General features: G+C 34.0%; 1 protein-coding gene across 1 annotated transcript in view; it reads left to right on the forward strand.

Moving 5' to 3' along the window:
• Snx7 (sorting nexin 7) overlaps positions 1–22,778 on the forward strand; it is an 82,036-nt gene that overhangs the window by 21,366 nt on the left and 37,892 nt on the right. Inside the window, exons 3-7 of the mRNA XM_026401393.2 lie at positions 3,292–3,402; positions 3,735–3,899; positions 6,151–6,349; positions 9,316–9,515; positions 11,654–11,740. Of these exons, the coding sequence (XP_026257178.2) occupies positions 3,292–3,402; positions 3,735–3,899; positions 6,151–6,349; positions 9,316–9,515; positions 11,654–11,740 (762 nt within the window). The remainder of the gene's footprint in view (positions 1–3,291; positions 3,403–3,734; positions 3,900–6,150; positions 6,350–9,315; positions 9,516–11,653; positions 11,741–22,778) is intronic.

Below are 22,778 nucleotides of genomic sequence, written 5' to 3' on the forward strand. Positions count from 1 at the left end.
TTTGTATCACGCTTTAAATGGACTGCTTTAGTATTAATACTAATACTAATAATAGTATTAATAATAGTATTAATAGGAATTGTGACTACTTGTGTCAAACGACACTCAAACCACTTTCTAAATGTTAACTTATTTAAATTTGTAACAGTTCTAGGTCTTAGATATTATGATTTACCTTCATTTCATTCATAAGGGCACCAAAACTCAGTAATTTGCCAAAGATTATACATCATAGTAATTAGCTGAGCTGGAATTAAACTCAGTTTACTTTCATAATATACATTTTTTTCTATTACATTTTTGTGTATCTGTATATGGATATGACAACTTTTCATTGTAACTATTACAAACTAAATTTCTTTATTTCCTCTTACTTTTACCAGCATCTTAATATAATACACTAAAACATACTTTATAGATACAAATGATAAATGTCTAATGGATATGTTATGTTATCAAATAATCTCTTCTTTGTTTTTTACTTATTTATTTATTTAATAATTTATTTAATAAAGTTTTTTGAGAGCCAATTGTGTCCCAAGTTACTGAATTTGTATATTAAGACTACATCAGGGGCTGGAGTTGTGGCTCAGTGGTAGAGCGCTCACCTAGCTCATGTGAGGCACTGGGTTTAATCCTCAGCACCACATAAGAAATGAAATAAAAAAGATATTGTATCTACCTACAACTAAAAAGTAATTTTTTTTTTTTAAAAAGACTACATCAATGCTCAGGACAGACCTGGCAGAAAGAGCCTTTGTCTTCCATGGATCTTTCAATCAGAAAGATAGATGGGGGCAAGGGTGTAATATTAAATAATTAGATACTTATTTAATTAAAAGTTGTGTTATGAAGGAAAAATACAAGATATGTGTATTGAGTACCCCCATCTAATAAGCATTAGAGATAGCTTCCCTGAGGAAGTTTTAATTTTATAAGTACTTACATTCATAGACTCTAAGGTAAAAAGGATAAATGCACATGTAAATATGCATATATGTGCACTGATAATCTCCTGCTTAGGAATGCTTATGAACTTACTGTTCATAATGAGCACCAGGATACCCACGACCTTGGCATTAGTTCTTATGGGAAATTACCTCTTCTTCTCTCATATAGCATATTTGAGGTGACTGCTTTCAAGGAATACTTGCTCTTTTGGAAAATCTAGAGATTGCTTTCTCTTAGAACTTGTAGAAGGAAGGACTAAGAATATCAACAATTGACTTTCTCCCACATCCTTATCATGAAGAAAAACCTAGAAAAGTCTACAGTATACAGAGAGGTTAAATTATATTATTGATGGGTTGCATTGATTGTTAGGATCATTTAATCTCAAAAACAGTTTTCTAAATTTTCAGAGCTTAGAATAACTGTTGACACTTGACCAAAGGTCAGTGTTAGTTGAATGGATGCAATTTGGGTATCAGCTACGTGAGAATATTGGTACTAAATTTCATATTTCTGAGCTAAAAACTCACTCAGGAATAACGGGTCAGCCATAAAAAATTAGCCATGAGTTAAGAGTATAACAGTGTGTACCAATTTAACAATATTGATATGAGCTGTTTGTCTTGTCATATTCCCTTCTGGAGTGTAATTATGTCTTAAATTAGTAAGAAAAATCATACTCTTCTTGATACTTGCTCTCTTTTCTTCCTCTGTTATTGTATTTTGTTAGAGAATTCAAGTCAATGACAAAGTGATGAAGACAGAATCAACCAATTATTTAACTTGATTTTTCCATCTTCTGCTTGTTGGAATTTATACCAAATTGTTTTATGTTGAGTAAAGAGTTGGAAACTCTTAAGCACAACTTAATCTTATTTTGACTGCCCATTTTTAGAGTGCATTTATTGTTATTTATGGTAATTTAATGAACCTGTATGCATACACCTGGCACAGAAAGGTGCTCATTCTCATTGTTTCTTAATGAGTGACTCTGGACTATGTTTGTGTGCGTATGTATGTTTGCATGTATGTGTATTTGCATATGTATGCACACATACCAACTAGTATGTATACACTGTTAAAGAGTGTTTCTACTAGATTTAGTTTTCCTATTTTTACCATTTTTATATTTTCCACCATTTTGCAAAATAGTTAAGATTTTTTAGGGTTTCTTGAACATTTAATTTCTTAGACTTCTGCATCTCATTTACCCCCTCTTTTTAAAAAAAGGGAGTATTTTACCAAGATATAGTGTATGATATTCTAAAGATTCATTTTAAAAGAATAATCTTTGGAAAGCATAGCTTTCACGGAGTTTATTTTATAACAATTAAAATTGCATCTTATTAAACTGCTATATCTACAATTGGATCATCTGAGTGGGTGACTAATATTTCTAGAGAGAGTGTAATATATGTGAAATATGTTATTTCATGTTTACTCCTCCAGAAAATTTCAACCTAAGTATTTACTGCATTTAATTTTTAACATGTAAAATTTAGTTAAATAAGGTATCAGTGAAAGTGACTGTTTTCTTATAAAAGGTGAGTATGCCTTTGGAAGTCACAGTTTTTGTTTTGGCCTGGAATTCAAGCAGTGGATGTGAGGTTAAAACTGGACTCATGTTCCTCTTGTCATATGTGTTGGCATAGATTTTTGGTTTACTGGGAACAGATCTTTTAATGTATTTGCTTAATTTTCAGGAGTTCAGGCATGTGATTCAAAATAAAACTCCTTGAGAAATGACAGAAAGATTTTCTTTTCATTGCAAATACCCATTAATTACATTTTCTTAAAACAGTGGTAAAAATCACTCTGTAAAATGTTAGAATTTTTATATACTAAAAGCAAATTTTAGCAAAGCAATTCATTTGAACAAATTCCAAGAAAACATTTTTCTCAGTTATATTCAGGTTATTTTCCAAATTACAAAAATAGGACTTTCCTCAAATTCTGAATTATAATCATCTTGAAAAAAGAAATATATTTGAAACCTAAATTCACAACACACTTTCTTCTTAAGCGAGAAAGTCATGCCAAAGATAATAGTAGTTAAAATCTTGTGGAAGACAGATGGTTGTTGTAAGACAGATTTTTCAGTTTGGACTTTAAATTTAAGCATGATGTTTGCTTTCTTTTTGGAAATACCGGAAAGTTTGCTTTATTTCATCTGCTACATGAATAGATGACTTAAAAAAATACAGACTGACAAACACTGAATAATTAGGATTTGTTAATTTTTCTTAGAGACCCATTTATTTCAGAATGTCTGAAATCACATTAGGCAAATGTCTCCTGGCTTCTCTTGCATGTGCTGTTATTTTCTCCTACTTTGTTCAGACGTCTCGTGGGGAATTTGACTCCAGTGAATTTGAAGTTAGGAGACGTTATCAAGATTTCCTTTGGTTGAAGGGGAAACTTGAAGAAGTACACCCCACTCTGATTATTCCAGTAAGTTTGCAAGTTTTTTCATGCTACTATTTTTTTCTTGAGTCTTTTAGAATGCTTAGAACCTAACACCAGATCTTTACATTCATTGCAATTTATTTATCTTAGAAACATTTATTTCTAAAGTTTTGAATCTGAGTATAGATTTAAAAGAAACTATTATTTTGCATGTTTTGGTTTTAGCATTGGAATTTTTAAAAATTATTTTTATAAGAATCAGATATTGAACTAATCTTTCAAAAAAGAAAAAAATATATATACAGAATTCCTTATAAACCTTTGCCACAAATTCTCAGATTGCTTTTGTTTTTGCTTTTCCTTTTTTTTGGTCTCAGCCATTGCCAGAAAAGTTCATAGTGAAAGGAATGGTGGACCGATTTAACGATGACTTCATTGAGACCCGCAGGAAAGCATTGCATAAATTTTTGAATAGAATTGCTGATCATCCAACTTTAACATTTAATGAAGACTTCAAGATTTTTCTCACTGCACAAGCTTGGGTAAAAATTTTGATTTCTACTCATATATAAGCATTTGGTATTTGAATGCTTTCTCTTGTTTACCTTTATATATTCAGCACTAGTATCCTTGAATTGAGATGGAGTTTCTTAAAATCACTTGAGGGATATACTTGAATGAAGTATAACCCTGTGTCTAATCTACATGTGAACATTGCAGGGATCTTGTATCTTCCTTAAATGAACTCACTGTTATTTCATTTGTTTGTTGGCCTTATTTTCAAATGTCAATGTGTTCATTGTACATATAGTTAATACTGAATATATAGGAATGTATTTTTTGACACTATTTTGAGCAATAATGGGTTAGGACTTTTCAAGTTCGGATAAAATTATTATTAAATTCATAGATAAACACTCTCTTTTATTTCAACTACTACTTGGGAGGGTAACCTAATTTTTAATACAGAAATCCTATGTGTATTTTGTTTTATTTTCTATGAAGCTCTCAACAAGAAAGATGATAGGACAATAGGAAAAATAATTAAACAATTATTAATCAATGTTTAGTTTTCTATCTCTCAGTTGCTGCCAAAGTACTAGAAGCTAAAAAGTGATTCATCTCTATCTTGAAAATTCTGCTCTCTGGAAGCCCATTGCAACTTAGGTGTAATAAATGTGTGGCCTGACTGCAAGCTATGGAAGCCCTTAGAAATATCCTCTACAGGCAACAGTTGGAATAACAGCCTTCCAGTTGTAATTTGGGCTGTCTCTAATGACTTACTGTATCAAATGGTGCTGTAGCACCTCTGGATGAATGTATCACCGGGTCAATGATGACACCTGTTATTATTTGTACACAAAATCATACTGACTTGAAAACAAACAAGTTTATATATATGTGTAGTTTTCTGTAAGACTTTAAGAAAACCTGGACAAAGATGGATAATGTTATTCATTATTTTGGTACATAATAGATAGTTTTTAATGTGTGAATTATATAGTCAGTATTATTATTTATGGATTTATTTCATCTGTGTTACTCTTCATGTATTTTGATCTTTAGAAATCTGTGTTTCAACAAATGCTACAGCCATCATAAGAATCCTTGTCCTCTTTTTTGTTGTTCTTTTCAAATATGCCGTATTTCTGAAGGAATGCATTTAAGTGTACTATAATAGCTTTATAGCATTTCTTCTGTATTGCAAGTTTGTTGCTGTCCCTGCTAGGTTAACTCTGAAATAGATAGTTACATATCTTATTGAAAATCTTTCTGTACAGAGAACCAGCCAGTGGACGTAGTGTCACAACTTACCCATTTCAGTTGGATGAAGAGCTATTTTAGGTAGTATCTGTTTACAAACTGTTCTGGGGACTTTACAGAGGCAAAGTAGGTTGGTCAGCTTAACAGTGATGCCTCTGTGGTCCAATCCCCAGTCTTCCAATCCTTCTGTACCACTTCATTGCTCTGAAATGTTGAGTAACTTAATGACACTTTCTATGTTTCTGTTATCTTCTGTAAAAAGACAAAAATAGAACCTACTTTGTAGGTGTATTGTGAGTTAATGTATACAAATATGAGTATAGTGCCTAAGAACATATTAATCTCAATAAATGTTAGCTCTTATTATACCAAAAGAATTAAGGATTTTTTTAAGAGAGTGAGAGAGGAGAGAGAGAGAGAGAGAGAGAGAGAGAGAGAGAGAGAGAGAGAGAGAGAGAGAATTTTTAATATTTATTTTTTAGTTCTCGGTGGACACAACATCTTTGTTGGTATGTGGTGCTGAGGATCGAACCCGGGCCGCACGCATGCCAGGCGAGCGAGGTACCACTTGAGCCACATCCCCAGCCCCAAGGATTTTTTCTAATTTTTTTTTCCAGAGAGTAATGTAGGTCCTGAGAAATCTTCTCTCAATCATTTTTCTATTAAGTATGTATTATAAAACACAAATGTCATATCATATCATCCTGTTTTCTTCTCTGGTATCTTCTTGAGCACTGTTCCCTGTTACATTTTGTTCCTTTAAAGATTTATGCTTTGAAGAAAGACTATACACCTGTTTCACATGAGTTTTTAGAAAAGGAATATTATCTATTATCTAGGGGACTAAAACTTAGAGGAAAAAGTGTACCATAATAAAACTCATCTGCTTCAGAGTAACGTTTAAAAAAAAAAGATGTGTAAGAAAGAGTTTTATCATCTTTATCTCATTCTGCTTATTGAGTTTTCTTTATTATTGAGTCTTGGAATGTTGTTACTTGTTTCTCCAGTTTTTTTTTTTGTTTGTTCTAGGAACTTTCTTCTCATAAGAAGCAAGGGCCTGGATTGCTGAGCAGAATGGGCCAAACAGTCAGAGCTGTCGCATCCTCCATGAGAGGAGTTAAAAACCGCCCAGAGGAATTCATGGAAATGAATAACTTTATTGAAATATTTAGTCAGAAAATTAATTTAATAGATAAAATATCTCAGAGGATTTACAAGGAAGAAAGGGGTATGTAGAATCACTGCATTGTGACTTCAAAGTTGTTTACTTTCTTTTGGATCTTCACATTTGCTGATGTCGTAGGATAATATTATTAGATTAGATATTGTTGTCACCTTCAAAGTGTGGCTTATGCACAGCAATGTAGGGAAAATTCTAGTTCCTAAATGATTTTGGAGGTACTCATGGCAAGTCCCCATTTGCTTTATCAATCCCTGGCCATTCCATTCCCAATTATACATCATAGTGGTAAAATGAGCACTAAGCTTAAGATTTTGGGTGTGGTTGTCTGCAGTTGGCACCAAATATTCATCATGGACCATACCTTAAAATCAAAGAAGTGATGTTTCAAATAATAGGTGTTTTTAGTTCCCTTATATTTTTTAGTTACTTTTATTTTTAATTGCTTTTGTTTTTTAAATATATGATAGTGGAATGCATCACAATTCTTATGACACATATAGAACACAATTTTTCATATCTCTGTATATAAAGTATTTTCACACTTAGTTACTTTTTTTAGAGAGAGAGAGAGAGAGAGAGAGAATTTTTTAATATTTATTTTTTAGTTTTCGTCAGACATAACATCTTTATTTGTATGTGGTGCTGAGGATCGAACCCAGCGCCGCGCATGCATGCCAGGCAAGCGGACTACTGCTTGAGCCACATCCCCAGCCCCACACTTAGTTACTTTTTTGATGATGGTTATTAATATTATATATTAGGCCTATCTAAGTATCTTTTAAAGAGTTATATAATGGAAAATAGGTCTTTTTTTCCTTTTTTTCTATCACTGTTTCTTTTCCTATTTTCTACTTTTTTTATTTTATAAATTAGGCTTGAATATATGATGATCTTCTGTAATTCCAGAATGATTTTTTTCTATTTTCTAACTGAGTTTATCTACATTAAAAATAAATGACCAACCCAGCAAACGTACTTCCTAACATTAAGTTGATTTTTAGAGATGACAAACAGCTTACAGATAAACAAAAGTCCTTATATTAAAGGCTTATTTATTAATTGTCTGTGTCTATCATTAAGTTTTTATATCTATTAGGATAAGCAGGGAAAATATTTATTTTTTAGTATCTAATGTCTAGGTAGTACCCAGCACAAAAGTGCATGCTCAGTTAATTAAAATTTTCTCAGTGTTTGAAAATAAATGACTGAGTATAGGAGTGGAATAGTGGCCGGAAAATTTGCTTTATCCAAAATTGGTTGGAGAAACTGGGCACAATAGTGTAAGCCTGTAATCTCAGCAGCTTCGAAAACTGAGAAAGGAGGATAGCAAGTTCAAGGCCAGCCTCAGCAGCTTGGCAGTAGTGTCTCAAAATAAAAAATAAAAGGCCTGTAGATGAAACTTAGTGGTAAAGTGCCCTTGGATTCAATCCATAATACTGGCAGGAGAAGATGATTTGATTGGCTGTTAAAAGAAATACAGAAAAAGTTCTTATATAGCTAAATGTACTTTGCCCTTTGTTCTTTCGATGTATTGACATTTGATGAGATTGTTGTGGTGACTGAATGCATGTTAATAAAAATCCATTGGTTTGTTCTTGTTTTTCCTATGTGCCATTTTTTTTTTTAAATCTCAAAAAGCTAATAATTCTTTTAACTAGGCTCTGTGATTCCAATTCAGTTAAGCAGATGCTGGATGCACAGTTAGATTGAATAGAAATTCAAAGAAACCTCAGGAAACTTATTGACAGTTAAGAGCTTTATGGGATATCAATATATTTTGTATTTGCTAGTGCCAGGAAATAGTTTTAAAATCTTTGATAGGACTCCAGTGTTTTTGAAATGTTTAGAGAGAAGGTTAGATTTTGATAGATTTATAAATCTGAACTCCCTTTTTTAGGAGTGTTACAGTCCCAAATTTGAGGAGTTTATTGGTCTTTGGAATGTGAAGCCTATTCATAAAGGTTCCATGCACAATAATGAAACAATTTCTTTTGTAGATTTGGGCATCTAATCTGTAGGGTGATTCATTCACACTGATATTATCAAGAATTTTGTAACCATAACTCGTGGTGGTTTCTCTTTGAGCTTTTTTTTTTTTTGTACTCAATGTTTTCTTTTGATATATTTGTGTTTCCCTCTTTATTCAGCTGAATCATATTGGCCATACGCTGTATTGCTTCTCTGTGCTGGAGATTAAAGGAGGAATTAAGATGTTATGTATCCTTGAGCTGATATTATAGTTGGGAAATGGATGTATTGACAGCGTATTACAGTGCAGCTCATTAAATGTTTGCATATAGATGTGATTTGAGTGCTATGCAATTTTATGGAAGCTCTGTGTAGAGAAATATTTACCCATTTAATGACACACATTGACATAGACACAAATTGAGAAAAGAAATGCAGAAAATTTTCTAGAAGTACTAGTTTAGTGTGGTCACTAACATAAAGATAGCCCTAAACTCAGGAGAGCAGGATGAGGAAAATTTTTAGAGGACATTAATTCTTATATTTTCATTAGGTAACAACTAGCAGTTCCATTATTTTAAAATTTAACTTTCTTAATTTTACTTGATTATACAAACTTTTGAAGTCCCAGTAGTTTAATTTTGACCAATATAATAGATTTCAGTGAATTATGATGAGAAGTAAGATAATTCGATATAGAGAACTTCAAGACAAGTTTTGTTTAGAACCTGTTGCTTATGAGGCACTCAGATGTGGTGGTTGGTAGGCAAAGTTCATGAAAAGCATATATGAGGATCATATAATTTATTTTCTAAGCAGGACACTTTTGACGGTAAAAAAGATGCTGATATTGACTATACTTAGTAGTCTTTCAGAAACCAACATGGGCATACTGGGATGGTTGGTCAATTCAGTGAAAGACAATATCCCTTTTATATTCATATGTCAGAACATGTGGACAATGAAGGAAATCAAGTCCTTCCACACTATTTCTGATATAGAGACTTTGAAAATGTAAATTCAAGAATTATGTTATTTTTTAGACTATTTTGATGAAATGAAAGAATATGGCCCAATTCATATTCTGTGGTCGGCTTCAGAAGAAGATCTGGTTGATACTTTGAGAGGTGTTGCCAGCTGCATTGACAAATGTTGCAAAGCCACTGAAAAGCGCATGTCTGGACTTTCTGAGGTCTTGCTTCCTGTCGTACATGAATATGTGCTTTATAGTGAAATGTTAATGGTAAGAACACCTAATTATAGTTTCACCCCAGTCCCTTACCTGATTCTAAGCTCTCTATATGGCAATTTCTGTTTCTGTTCTTCACTACTTTTTTTTTCCTGTCTTGCATGTAGATTCTGCTAATAAGTATCTGTTCACTGTGAATATGAATAGATGAATGGAAGAACTTTTTGAAGACAGGACTACTCAATAGCAACACTAGCCATTTAGAAGATTAAGAAATTCAAAACATCTCCAACTAAGATTCACTAAGAAAAATGATTTTTTTCCTAACCTTTTTAAAATTTTACTTTAAAAAATTTTCAGTGTTTTGGGGATTTCTTTTCATGAGAGTTGGTTACATTCATTTTAACATGATTCAGCACTATTCTATAGAAAGTATGTGAATAGGATCTTGATGTTTTCTACTGCCTCTGGTTGCTTCTAAAAAAATCTTTCAAGTTAAAATGGTTTTCTTCTACTATTTGTAAAAGATTTTATTCCTATTATATCTAAGTTTTGCATTTTACCTCCTTGATTCAAGTTAATTTTACTAGATATTTGGAATTTAAATGTTCTGTGCGAAGCTATGTTTTTTCATCTAGTATTATACTGTGCCTAAGGTACTTGGCAATCAAACTGGCACTGTCTGGTCTCTGACTTTTAGGGTGATGGTAGAGGAAGGAGTCCTCTTATATTCAGATATCATCCCTTCTGCCATTTATTATTGGAACCATGTCTGGTTTCTGGTGTTGTGTACCTTTGATTGCTAGGACTCTTAGCTTTGCTAGGACTTTTAGCTTTGACTCTGTCTTGATCAGAGAAGGTATTTTAGCCTTTCAACATGAAATTGCTTTTCCCTGTTATCATATTTAGGCTTCCTTTGAGAAAGTGATTAGCTATTGCATGGGCATTCCAGGCTTCTGCTGTTATCTGACTTTACTGGGCTCTTTCTATAAACAAACCTGGCTTCCCAAAGGCCTCTGATGCTTCCCTGCTGAGGAGTCTCCTGCTTCTCTGAGTCAATTTTCTTGGCCACATCTGCTTTTACTTCATTATTGATCATTCCTTTTATGGCTCTGAAGAGAGAACTGATTTGTATATTCACTTCCCTTAATTAGTCTTTCTCTCCTATACTATGTTAAGACGGGAATTATGCAAGTGAAATCTTATTTTATTAAAGGTGTACAAAATCATAATAGTAACTAGAAAGAGTTATTGTATAGGTCCTCAATTAGTTGAATCATAGTATAGACAACAATGATGTAATCAGTATCATTTATTTTGCATTTCTGATTCTGTTTTATGTTGAAATGTTTCTTTAACTCTGAGCTTACATAATGAATAGTAATGCCTTGATAAAATGATTAAAGTTATTAATATTTTTTCACTAGTTCTCTTATGAAGCAACGTCTTACAACATATCTGTATATAGGAAGCCCAGTATTGCATAGAAACAGACTTTAAATATACGGAATTAAGTTATGGTATAGGTCATTTTGATTACAGAAAGGAGTTTCTTGACATTAATGGTCTCTTAAACACTTAAGTAAAAATACTGAAACATGGAATTGTGTTTCAAGAAGACAAGATGGACCTATCAACATAGAGGCTATGGTTTCTCATCAGAAGTTTTATTAATGAGTGAATATTTATACACTTTGAGCTACAATGAAATGCTTATGATAGGAATTACCCTTCAGTTTTCTGATTCCCACTGTGATTTTCTGTCTTGTTAACTGCCCCTTTGGGGTCATAAAAGAGGCTTCCATTGGTTCTAAGTATTTCCAGGTGAATGGTCCATGTGACTCCCAGCTATACTTGGTATATCCACTAATTTTTTTTTTTTTTATATTTGCTCTTTTTGAAGAGTTCTTCATCAAATGTTAGACATACATATCATACTTAAATTTGTAGATTGTATATTGGGAAAACTAATAAAAGAATTATAATAAAATAATTTTCTTAAATATTTGCTTGTACTTGAGACTTTAAACATTAAAGAAAACAATTTTTAAATGTATTATATCCTCAAATGAATGTTGGCATGGGGAATAAATTCCTGAGGGCTACTTATTTTCTGAATTGTCTACTATTGTTGTAAAAAGATTATTAAAGCCAAGTACAAGTTATTTGTGTCCTTATGTTTCAATATGAAGGGTGTTATGAAGAGAAGAGACCAAATACAAGCAGAACTCGATTCCAAAGTTGAAGCTTTGACCTATAAAAAGGGAGATCCTGATCTGGTATGTTTTTAAATTTCTTGATATACTCATGTGGAATTCATTGTCTAAATTTTTATTTGTGATGTATGACTTCATTACATGATTGTTTCTAAGTATTCAACAAATGTACTAAAATATCTTCCAACATTGTTATACAGTAAGTACCTGTGAGTCATCAAGCTTAACAAGGATGCTTTTCTGCCTTTCTGACTAATTTTGACTCATACTCTGAAGGAAGTATGAAGTTAATGTTTTAAGAAGGACATTATGTGTTAGAAAAAGGGGTGAAAAGTACCCATCTTTATTCTAGGTTAGGAGGTATTCAGTAAATAAATTCACATTTCCCTTTTTGTTTTATAAAGGTTGTTATTCAAAACAAGTTAATGTTGCTATATACTTTTTTCTAGTTATTATAAAAATCTTTACAAAGGAAGCTTTTTTCCAAATTTAATCTCTTCCTCAAAATTCTTTGATTTGGAGGTTTTTTCAAGTATAAAATGAGATTGAATAATATAATGAGTTCTCATATCCATCACAGAGCATCATTAATTCTCAGTGTTTTAAACCAACTTTTCATATGTTCTTTTCCCATTTTTATTTTATTTAATTTATTTTTTACTGAAGTATTTTAAAGCAAACTCCAAACATAACTTTGTTTTACCCACAGCATTTAATGTTTATGTCTTACTATTTGTGCATATTTTTCAGAGTAACACTATCAGATTGGATTTGATTTTCAATTTGAAGTTGAGGAAGAGACATGGGGAGTGGAGAAATTTGCCAAACTCCACATCACCCTTGAGACATATGTGTAGGACTGGAGGTGTTGGTGTCTCTTGGCTGCCTCAGATCCTGCTGCTTCTTATATAGCAAGTGTAGAGGTGCAAGAGTTATCTGTCAGTCTACTTAACTTCTGTTAGCTCTCTGAAGGATGCTTTTTACATTTTTCTTAAGGATTTAGGTTAGCATTACGTATGCTTACATTAGGTGAGTGGGGAGTCCTTAAACCCTACACCCCTTCATTCACCTGTATTATTGTAGCCTCTGTCACCCTGACCTGCTCAGAGATTTTCATCCTTCCTGCCTTAATTTTCCCCGTAACTTTAATCACTTTATAATATATGATTTCCTCATTGATTTTCTTTACATTTCTCTTTCTCTCTCTGATCTAAACACCTTAGCAGAGCAATCGTTGATTTGTTCATTGAAGTGTTCCCTGCTCCTAGATCACTGCCTGACATGTAGTGATCACTTGCTAGGCCCTTAGTGAAGAAATGAAAATTGCAGTGACTCCTGTGGTGCAGGAGAACATACCGAAGGCTTGAAGTAGGATGTTTCGGCAAAACCAGCTTTGTGCAAAGCATTGAGACTTCACTAAAATATGACTATGAATTATACTCTTGTTTCTTGCTTATGTTTTCTAAAGTGAGATTCTATTCTGCTGAGTGGAATGTTGAGTGGGAAATGGTGGGCAGCTATAGACAGAGTGAGACAGAGGAATCTGTGATAGAGAGAAGCAGATAACCGACCACTGGAGGAAGTAGTACTTGAGGAAAAAAAATCACATTTATTTTACCTTAAGATGAGAAAAGAGGGACCTTAATAATGATTAACTTTTTTCATCCAAGAGGAAACTTATATAAGTATGTGTCGTTTTTTTTTTTTAATTTAATCAGCTAGAAGGAAAATGAATGTTTTAAACTTTTTAGATTTTATTTATTTGTTAAAAATCTTAAAAGAATTTGAAATCAGTGTTTAAATAAAAATTTCCTACTAACTAAATACTAGGGAAAGTATTGTAAAATTTCAGAAGAATAATAACATGATTTAAAAACCAATCACCTATTCAAAATGGCTTGTGTTCATAGTTTTTAAATGAAAGGAAAATAAGTTGGGATTATTCCAACAAGAAAAGCACAGGAAAAATAGCTTAGGTCCACATATAGATAGGATTTCCCCACTCAATTAAAACAAAACAAAAAAAATACATGTATTTTTTTTCATTTGACTTGCAAAGAGGTTTTTTTTTTTTTTGCTAGATAAATTTTCCTTGGTGTCTCATTATAGCCTACTGATAACTCTGTATTACTTTGTGTGTGCCTGTTATGTCCACTGTATTTAATATCTTAATAGCTATTGTCATGATAACATGACAGTTAAGGTAGAGGTGTTCAATATGTAGCTGCTAAATTTTGTAAGAATGGAAGTTTGAAACTTGATTCTCTGCTTTATATTCTATAAGATACTTTTAATTCATTAAGGATTTGAAGCAGACACATTTAACAGAATCATTACAATTACTTTTTGTTACCCATAAAAACAGATCCTTCCTAAAACATACAGAGACTGATTTCATGATTTGTGAATGTCACCATTTACATTTTCAAATAGTTAATTTGTTTACAAGCCTCCTCACTTCCAAATCCCTCTGTGATATGATGGTTTCTTTGGGAGAAACCTTCCAGAGTTAATCTAAAAATGAACCTGCCATGAATGGTCACAGAACAACCAAAGGGAAGTTGCTTAGAAATATGCAGGATAGGGTCACCATGGAAACCTGCCCTTGTGAGGTCCTTCTAAGGAGCAGTCCTTTGCAGTCACCATGGCGACCCTGGCAGAGAACTGAATATAGCAATCTGCTTGGTTGTTTACCATGGCAACTCAGACAGGACCACTTTGGAGACAACCCTGAGGCCATTTCTATGGAGACCTGCCAGGGCTGCCTTCAGAGGCTCCATCAGTGTAACCTTTGGGTGTGATGCTGTGTGCAAAGCCAGTAAAGCAAGTCCAAATGGAAAAGTGAAATGAAGCTCTACCCAGAGGGACAAAGATTAGGAAGGCTATAATTATTGGGTAGAATGATAGTAGTGACATAACATTCCAGAGGTTATGTTGGATGTTTCAGGTGACCTTTATGTGGGTTTCATGGTATTCAAATACAAGGCTCTGGTCTTTTTTTCTTGCCTGCAACTCTGCATATTCCATAAATGAGCAATAATGGTATTATGGTTACTTTTACTCATCACACAAATCTGAGCACAGATGTTACGTGTTCTTTTACAAAAATAATGTTCAGTAATGAGTTCCTTAATTCTTTACCTGGCTAGAAGTATCTGCTTCTTACAGTTTGTGGTTTATAGTTCTTATCTCATAACATAAAATTAATGATTTCCAAATGACCTATACTCAGTCAAGACATTTAAAATACTTATTTGAAGGTCAGTTCAGCTATTTATAGTTTTATTTAGGCTTTAGATTTAGATGGACCTAGGATTAGTCCTGGATTATCTACTTATTAACTCTGTGACCCAAGAAAAGTTTCCTTACTTTTAGCCTTTTTTATTATCATGTACCATTTGGGCAAGTTATCAGTTCCTTTGTAATAAGCTTTTTTAAGGATTATGTGATAGAATGCAAGTAAATTGCTTGAATTATAATAAGCACTCAGTAGTTGTGAGCTGCTGTATTTTGATGACTATATAAAACTGGTATTTAGATGAGTCTTGTAAGATGATTAAGAATTGTTAATTGAAGAGGGGAGAAGATATTTTAGGAGAATGGATATTATTAAAAGTAGTAGAAGCTCAGAAAGCATGTTAAATTGGGGCAAAAAAATTGGTGTATGGAGAACAGGGTACATGTGAGATAAGTTTGAGAGAGGAGTAGGTGTAAGATATCAACTTCTGTCTCTTAGAGAATGAGAGGCAGCACTAGTGACTGACATTTCTAGCTAGGAAGATGGCAAATAGTGGCTGCTCTAAACTGAACTATAGAATAAGAAAGGAAGAAAAAATTTGGAGATGCAACTTCATGTCATCATAATATGACATTTAATGTAGAAGTTTTCAACAAAAATTTTAGAACATATTTTGAATGCCTAGCATAAGAATCACCTTTCTAGCCTTGGGTAACAGTTTTCAAGAAAGTAGATCCTTTTGATATGGAACAAAAACCAAACAGAATAAATAATTAACTAAAATCTTTAGTATATTGTTGTATGGTGATAAACATGGAGATTTGGATGTGTAAAATTGATGTGCCTACCAGATACCCAGATGGAGACTTTAAGTAGGGATTATATGTAAAACCCATGGGTTGGGGGCAGGATCCAGCTAGAGAGGTACATTTGGATGTTGTTAGGAATGGATAGTATTTAGAGTTGTGAGATTAGTTGAGGTCAGTAAAGGAAGAGAAAAGAGAGAAGAAAGAAGTTGTAGACTTGTAGGCATATTCCACCATTAAGCAGCTCACAGTAATGGAAGAATCAGAGGAGAGGCTGATGAGAAGGAAAGGAAATTTATATAGCTTTGACTACTGGCAAGTAATTGGGCCAGTAAGGTGAATTAAACAAATCTAATTAGGGTCATTCAGTATCTTACTTATCTATTTATAAAGCATTTGTAAAAAAAATTAATGCAGAATAATTGGCATGAATATAGATAAAATATTTCCAGAGATTTCAAAAGTTGTATTATGTAATGATAAACTAGTAAAGAAAAAGATAGTCAGTGACATAGATGTTGTTCATTGAAAACAAGAGAATTTCTCACTTGCAATAAAGGTATAACAACAACTGAGATTATGAGGAAAATTGAGATATTTGGAGGAACTTGAGGGTTTTGCAGTTTGGTTGTAGGTTTCCAGTCAGAGCTTCTGTTTGAAAATGCTTATTCACTTCACTACTTAACTGTAAAATAAATAAGGTTCATCTGTGGTGCTAAATAATGCTGCATATCCATTTTATTTTTATTTTTATTTTTGAATGGATGATTTATAGTTTCCTACTCAAAGCAGCATTCAAATATAAATGAATATGAATACATTTGACATTTAGCAATATGTGCATAGACTCTGAAATTTGGATCTAGATATAATGCCATAGCTGTTTAGAAGTATATTTATGTGAGCAAAAAATGCATTTTCATAAGATCATTATAATGTAGATTTGCATATAGCCACATTCAGTAGATGCAAACAGATACTACATTTATTCAGGCTGGTCCTTGCTCTCTCTGTGTGATTTGCTATTTTTGAACTACTGTTTTACTCTCAGCCTCAGATGGTGGTTATTAATTTTCAAATGATCTTGGTAGTATACTAAATGCTGTGCAGAACAAGATTGCTTTCTTTCTAAGTCTAGGAAGTTTAAAAAAGAATAATATTGATATAGGAAGCTTTACCATGGTAGGAAGTATAGGTTATCTCCTCTTAGATATTTGCTGGCTCAGTTCTCTTCCCTGACCTTTTTATGAAGTTATGTTTTTCTATATGCCTCATTTTCTAATATGGTCTGTTTTCTTCTCATTTTTTAAAATCTATATGCATGTGTATGTGTCTCACACACATACATGGCCATGTATGCATGTAAACATACATATGCTCATATGGCAGTGAAGAATATGACATTTCCTCTGTTAGGAGAGGAGACTTTTTTCTTGTCTATTTTATCTCATCAGGTTAACCTAGGGAGCAGGCTGCAAGCTTTTTTTCAGGTCTCGGGTCAGGATTATGAAAAGTCATGATCAAGTCAGTCCTTGGAGTGATAATGTGACCATTAGAATTGACTGAGGTTAGCTATAATACACCCCAAGTTTCAGATACCTAAAAACAAACAAACAAACAAACAACTTTAACTTCAGAAAGTAAGAAGGGGAGTGGATGATAGATTCTGGATTTAAAACAAAACAAAAAAACAAATCCCCCCACCCCCAAAGTGTACTAGCATGTTGGATCCACATGCACACAGCTGGATGGGAATGCAGGCTGGGTGGATGAGTGATTCTGTAATCAAGAAGACTTAGCAGCCTTATTTCCCCAGGGGAAAGTACCAGGGAGTGCTAGAATTTTTCCCCATCTGTACCTTCTCTCAGTAGCCTGTCATTCAGGCTTTCAGGACTTGTATGATGGGGATAATCCATGTGTTCCTAGTCATATAAATTTTTAAAAATTTAATTTTAAAAAAAGTTAATAAGTGCTTGATAAAATAGTGAAAAAGCCCTGTCTATCCAAAAAGCAAGAATCTGTTGAGCCAGGAATCTCTAGCTGGAATTTCAGTATTTTGGCTTTTTCTATTTGTCTGTTGTTTTTTCTTCTAGGGCATTTCCAAGTAGAGCAGTCCTTGAAAAAGGTATTTAATGTAAGGTCTTAATTCCAATTACAGGATTTTGCATGACTTCAACCACAGCAGTATGAGTCAGAAAGTTCAATACTACCTTTGTAGTTTTGGGCAAGTTAAAGTCTACTTTCGTTTCCTCAGCTACAAAAGAGGTGGGTAATATCTTTCTAGAGTGTTGTTAAACCAGCATATTCAAACTCTCAGCCCACTGTGTTTCACCAGAGTTAGGTCACAAGCAATTTTTAACCCATCTTAAGAGAAACTTTCTTTGGAGTATATGTTGTGCATTTTCTTCCTCCAGATCAAAATTTGGAAAGTGGTAGCTGAAGTCCTCTGTTTTAGAACTTCATATTGTTTTAGGAAAAGGAAAACAAGACAGGGTAAGAGGGAGGGAAGAAGGAAAAGAAGGAAAGGAGAGCAGAAGGAATAGAAGGAGAAAAGAAGGGAGGGAGCAATTTCCTTGAGATGAATGGTGTCCACCCCACTTACTCCTCTCCTTTCTCTAGGCCATTAAATAGATCCTTAATATATCTGACAGACTATCAAAACATTGTGTTTTGGACTCCTGTGGAATTATTTAAGCTGGATTATGCATGATATTATATCATTGATATACAATGAAGGACATTTTAAGGAGAACCATAGATCCATTTATGAAAAGCATCAGCAGCACTGAAGGCTTCATACTTTTCCATTATGAGGACTCATGAGGAAGGTCTTGTTTACATCTCAACACCAGCAAGAGAGTTTCGTCTCTCCTGAGTAGTGGGTTGGGTTCTCACCTTGTTCATATCTAGGTTTGACACCCAATCCAATCCCACGTTGTAGCCACTCCTCATATCCATTCTGGTTCAGATCTGCCTGTCAGCTGTATCCTTTGTGGTCTTCATACCACTGGCTTTCTCTACTCTTATTTTCTCTTTGTACTCATGTCCTTTTCTACTTATTGTTTTTAAACCAGTAGAGTATAATTTTGGAAGGCATTCGAAATCTAATATGGAACAAGTCAGAAACAATAAGTAAGAATTAGAGGTAAAAGAATTCCAAATTATCTCAAAGACAAACTCATTTTTATGCATATTTGTGACAAAAAATAAAATGAAATTTTGGTTATTTCTTTTGGAATCCACAAACACGACTTGTCTGTTGTGAACATAGACCTGGGGGCTGAATGGCTCCTGCAACTGTTACCCAGAAAACTAGTGAGCAGATATTTGGGGGTGATTGTACTCCTTTCACAATTTAACTCATGCAGTCTGCTTAGAGAAGGTTCTGCTGATTAAGGTATGCATTAAGAAAAAGACCACATCACCTTATGGTCTTGAATATAGCCTGTGTGTTATGGTTGGAAAGCATGGAAGAAGAGAGAAGAGGAGCAATGACTGTGGAGAGAGGCCTTATAACACTGTTGTAGATAATATTCCAAGAAAGATTGTAAGCTCTGTGTCTTTCCCTAGAAACTTTATTATTTTTTCTTTATTGTCTTCACTGTAAAAGAACAAGAAACACAGAGATTAAGTAAAAGGAGTAGTTTAAAATTCCAGTCATTCTTCTCTGGATTTCAAGAAATGCTACTTCTTGTGTCCTTTGGATTTATGGTTTGCTTTGTGGGATTTGCCCCCCGTGAGTATTATAGACTCAACAGCTGTCCTATGTAGAAATCAAAACAGATTCAATTTCTTTCTAATTCAAACATTTTGTTAGTAAGAAATGTGTCCTGAGGGTGTGTCTTACATATCTTTTTCACACTGGGCCCTGCCTGGCCACTCGATAGATATTTGATTATGTTTAGAGCAAGAACACATTGGAAGCCAGAAACTTGAAGAGGGCTCTGATTCGCTTTTTTTTTTTTTTTTTTAAGAGAAAAGAAAGGGAGAGAGAGAATTTTTTAATATTTATCTTTCAGTTTTCGGTGGACACAACATCTTTATTTTATTTTTTATATGGTGCTGAGGATCGAACCCAGTGCCCCGTGCATGCCAGGCGAGCGCATTACCACTTGAGCCATATCACCAGCCCTCTGAATCACTTTTATTTAACTTGTGACCTTAATCAGACATTAATTATACTTAGTCCATGAACTTACGGGAATAATGCTTGAAGAAAGTTTTTCGAAGATGTTTTTCAATCTAGAACTTGTGTTACTGATAATTTTAGTATGTTCATGTATGAAAATGTAAAATATTAGACAATACATAATGGCAACCTAAAACATAATTTTAAAGTATGAACAGTTTAAATAGTATTGAGAAATAAAAAAAAACATTGTAATTCTGTGAAGAATAGAACCACTAGTCTTATTTAGTTTTTTTGTTAGCATAGTATAATATCACTACATTAAGTACATTTTGATTAATTGTAGATTTCTCGGCCTTGAAGTCTCAGCTGTCTCTCTCTATTGAGTCTTTGCCATTTGGGGAGTCAATTTAGTAGGGGGAAAATGCGTCAATCATATTACCATTCAACTTTCAAAGTAATTCTAGGCTCAAACTAGTGCTTTCCTTCTGTGACCACATTTAACATCCTTTAACTTTTGCCAGGAGTGTGCTGATCATTTGCCTATTACCCTCCAGTAAGCAATCCTATGAGGTATATAGTAACTTAGGCCTATTTTTATAGATGAGAAATTAAAGTCTAGCGGTCAATCAGTGAATAGTTGTTGGTTCCTTTAATGTCCAAGCACTGGGTGGAGGGAAGCCATAGTGAGCATGACTGATTAAACCCCTATCACTACAGAGCTCACAGTCCAGTGGGAAGAGACTGAAAATGGGCAGAAAAAATACTAAACAAATATAATTTTAGATAGTGACTAGTGCTACAAAGAAGATAAAACAGGACAAGGTGATGGAGAGTACCAGGAGGGGAGGAGAACTTTAGCTAAAGTGATCAGAGAAGGCCTCTGTAGGTGGTGACATTGAAAGGAGAGCCAGTGACCATAATGGGCAGCTGATGCAGATTCTGGAGCAGTTCTGGAAAAGATGAAGGATCCATGAAAGAAACAAGAATGAGCACCACCTGTACCAGGAACCTGGTTATGTCCTGTGAGGCTAGAATATAGACAGAGGGGTTAAGCAGGGGAAGGACATGTAAGCCTTTGGTTTGGTGCTGGTTGCAGTGGAAAGTGCCTAAGCAGCTTCAAATAAGGAAAGTTACGATTTGATGTTATATGCTTTTAAATTTCTTCTTGAAGTGACAGATTTCAAGTACAGCTCAAAGATTTTTTTTTTCCTTGAATCACTGGCGATGGTTTTAAACCGTATGCTCGTGACTCCCGAATAGTGTGCATTTCTCCATGAATAAGGACATTCTTCTCTGTAGCCATAGTACAGTCATTAACATCAGAAAGTTACCATCAATCTATTTCTCAATCTAATACTCAGATTCCAATCAGCTTTTGCCAGGATTCTATAATGTTCTCGACTGCTTTTAGTTAGATGTCTACTTCAGTCTAGACCAGTTCCTTTGTCTTTCCTTGATTTTCAGGAACATTACAACTTTGAAGATTAGAGGTGGCGTATTTTCTACAGTGCCACCAGTTTTCATTTGTTTGATATTTCCTCCGTGATTAGATTTAAATTGTCAATCTTTGACTGGGATATCTGTTAAGCAATGCTGGAATCTTTTCATTGATTCCGGTTAAGATAGACCATGGTGTGTAATTGCCCCAGGAATGATGGTGTCTCTTTGATGGTGCTCTTTGATCACTGATCAAGGTGATGTCTGCCAAACTTCTCTGTCATAAAATCATTCCTTTCTTTCGGTGTTAGCAAAGTTTCTGTGGGGAACTTCGAGACCAGACAACTGTTCCGTATACTTTGAAGCTTCCAATGTATTTGTGTGTTTGTGTATATTTGTGCTTTCTTATTTCACTCAGTAAATAGAATTTAGTTCATTATTATAATTAATTATCTGCATACATGAATTGTACCCCCAGTGTGCGCGGTGGGACCATCTTCATTTTGGCTTCTAGGACCTTTGACATTTTTCAGAATTTTGAACCCTTCTTTGCTTCTGATGCAATTAAATATCATGGGCTCTCGTATTTTACCTGTATTAGCCTTGAGATCAACCATTGTCTAATGAGCCTTGGTTCCTTTCAGTGACAACATCACATTTAGAATATAATATCTTGGCATAGACGTGTTCACTGCTATTGAGATATCACTATCCAAGACCTGAGTACACAGAGCCAAGAACTATCTGTACATGTAGTCATTGCTTCCCTATTGTTATATCTATGTTTGTTTTTCTGTTTACGTACACTTATCCCTTGTGTCTTGAGGGCATTGGTTCCAGGATCCTCCTTGGTTACCCAAATCTGCAAATGCTCAAGCTCCTACTATAAAATGGCATAATATTTTAATATAACCTACAGACATCCTCCTGTATCATTTGAATCATCTCTAGAGTACTTATAATACCTAATACAATATAAATAATATGTAACTAGTTGTTATACTGTATTGTTTGAGGAATAATCACAATAAAAATGTCAACAACAATAAAAATGTCTGCACATATTCATGACAGATAACATTTTTCCTTTACAAATATTTTTGATCTGTGCTTGGTTGAATTCAAGGTCATAGAACTCCATGGATACGGGGACTGGGTATCTATTTAAAAAGGGAGTTTGCACCAATGCTTTCTATTTTAATCCAGTTATTAGGATTCATTCTAGATTTCTTTTCCGTTTGTAGTTCCCTTCCTGATTGAGAAGTAGGCTTCCGTTTTCCTTTATGTATCTGCTTATCTCATCATTCCCCCAGAATGTGTCCTGTGTGGTCTCCTTTCCTAAGTAGAGACACTCTTCATTCTACTTGGGCTTTTTCACCCTGGACTGAGAGCCTCCACCTTACTACTCTAGTAAGGTGTCGCTGCCTCCCCCATGCAGTGCCCTCCTCACCTGGCTTGAGCTGTTGCTCCCTACCCGGGGCCCTTTCT

This window comes from Urocitellus parryii, chromosome 11 (assembly GCF_045843805.1).
Source record: "Urocitellus parryii isolate mUroPar1 chromosome 11, mUroPar1.hap1, whole genome shotgun sequence".
Lineage (NCBI taxonomy): Eukaryota > Metazoa > Chordata > Mammalia > Rodentia > Sciuridae > Urocitellus > Urocitellus parryii.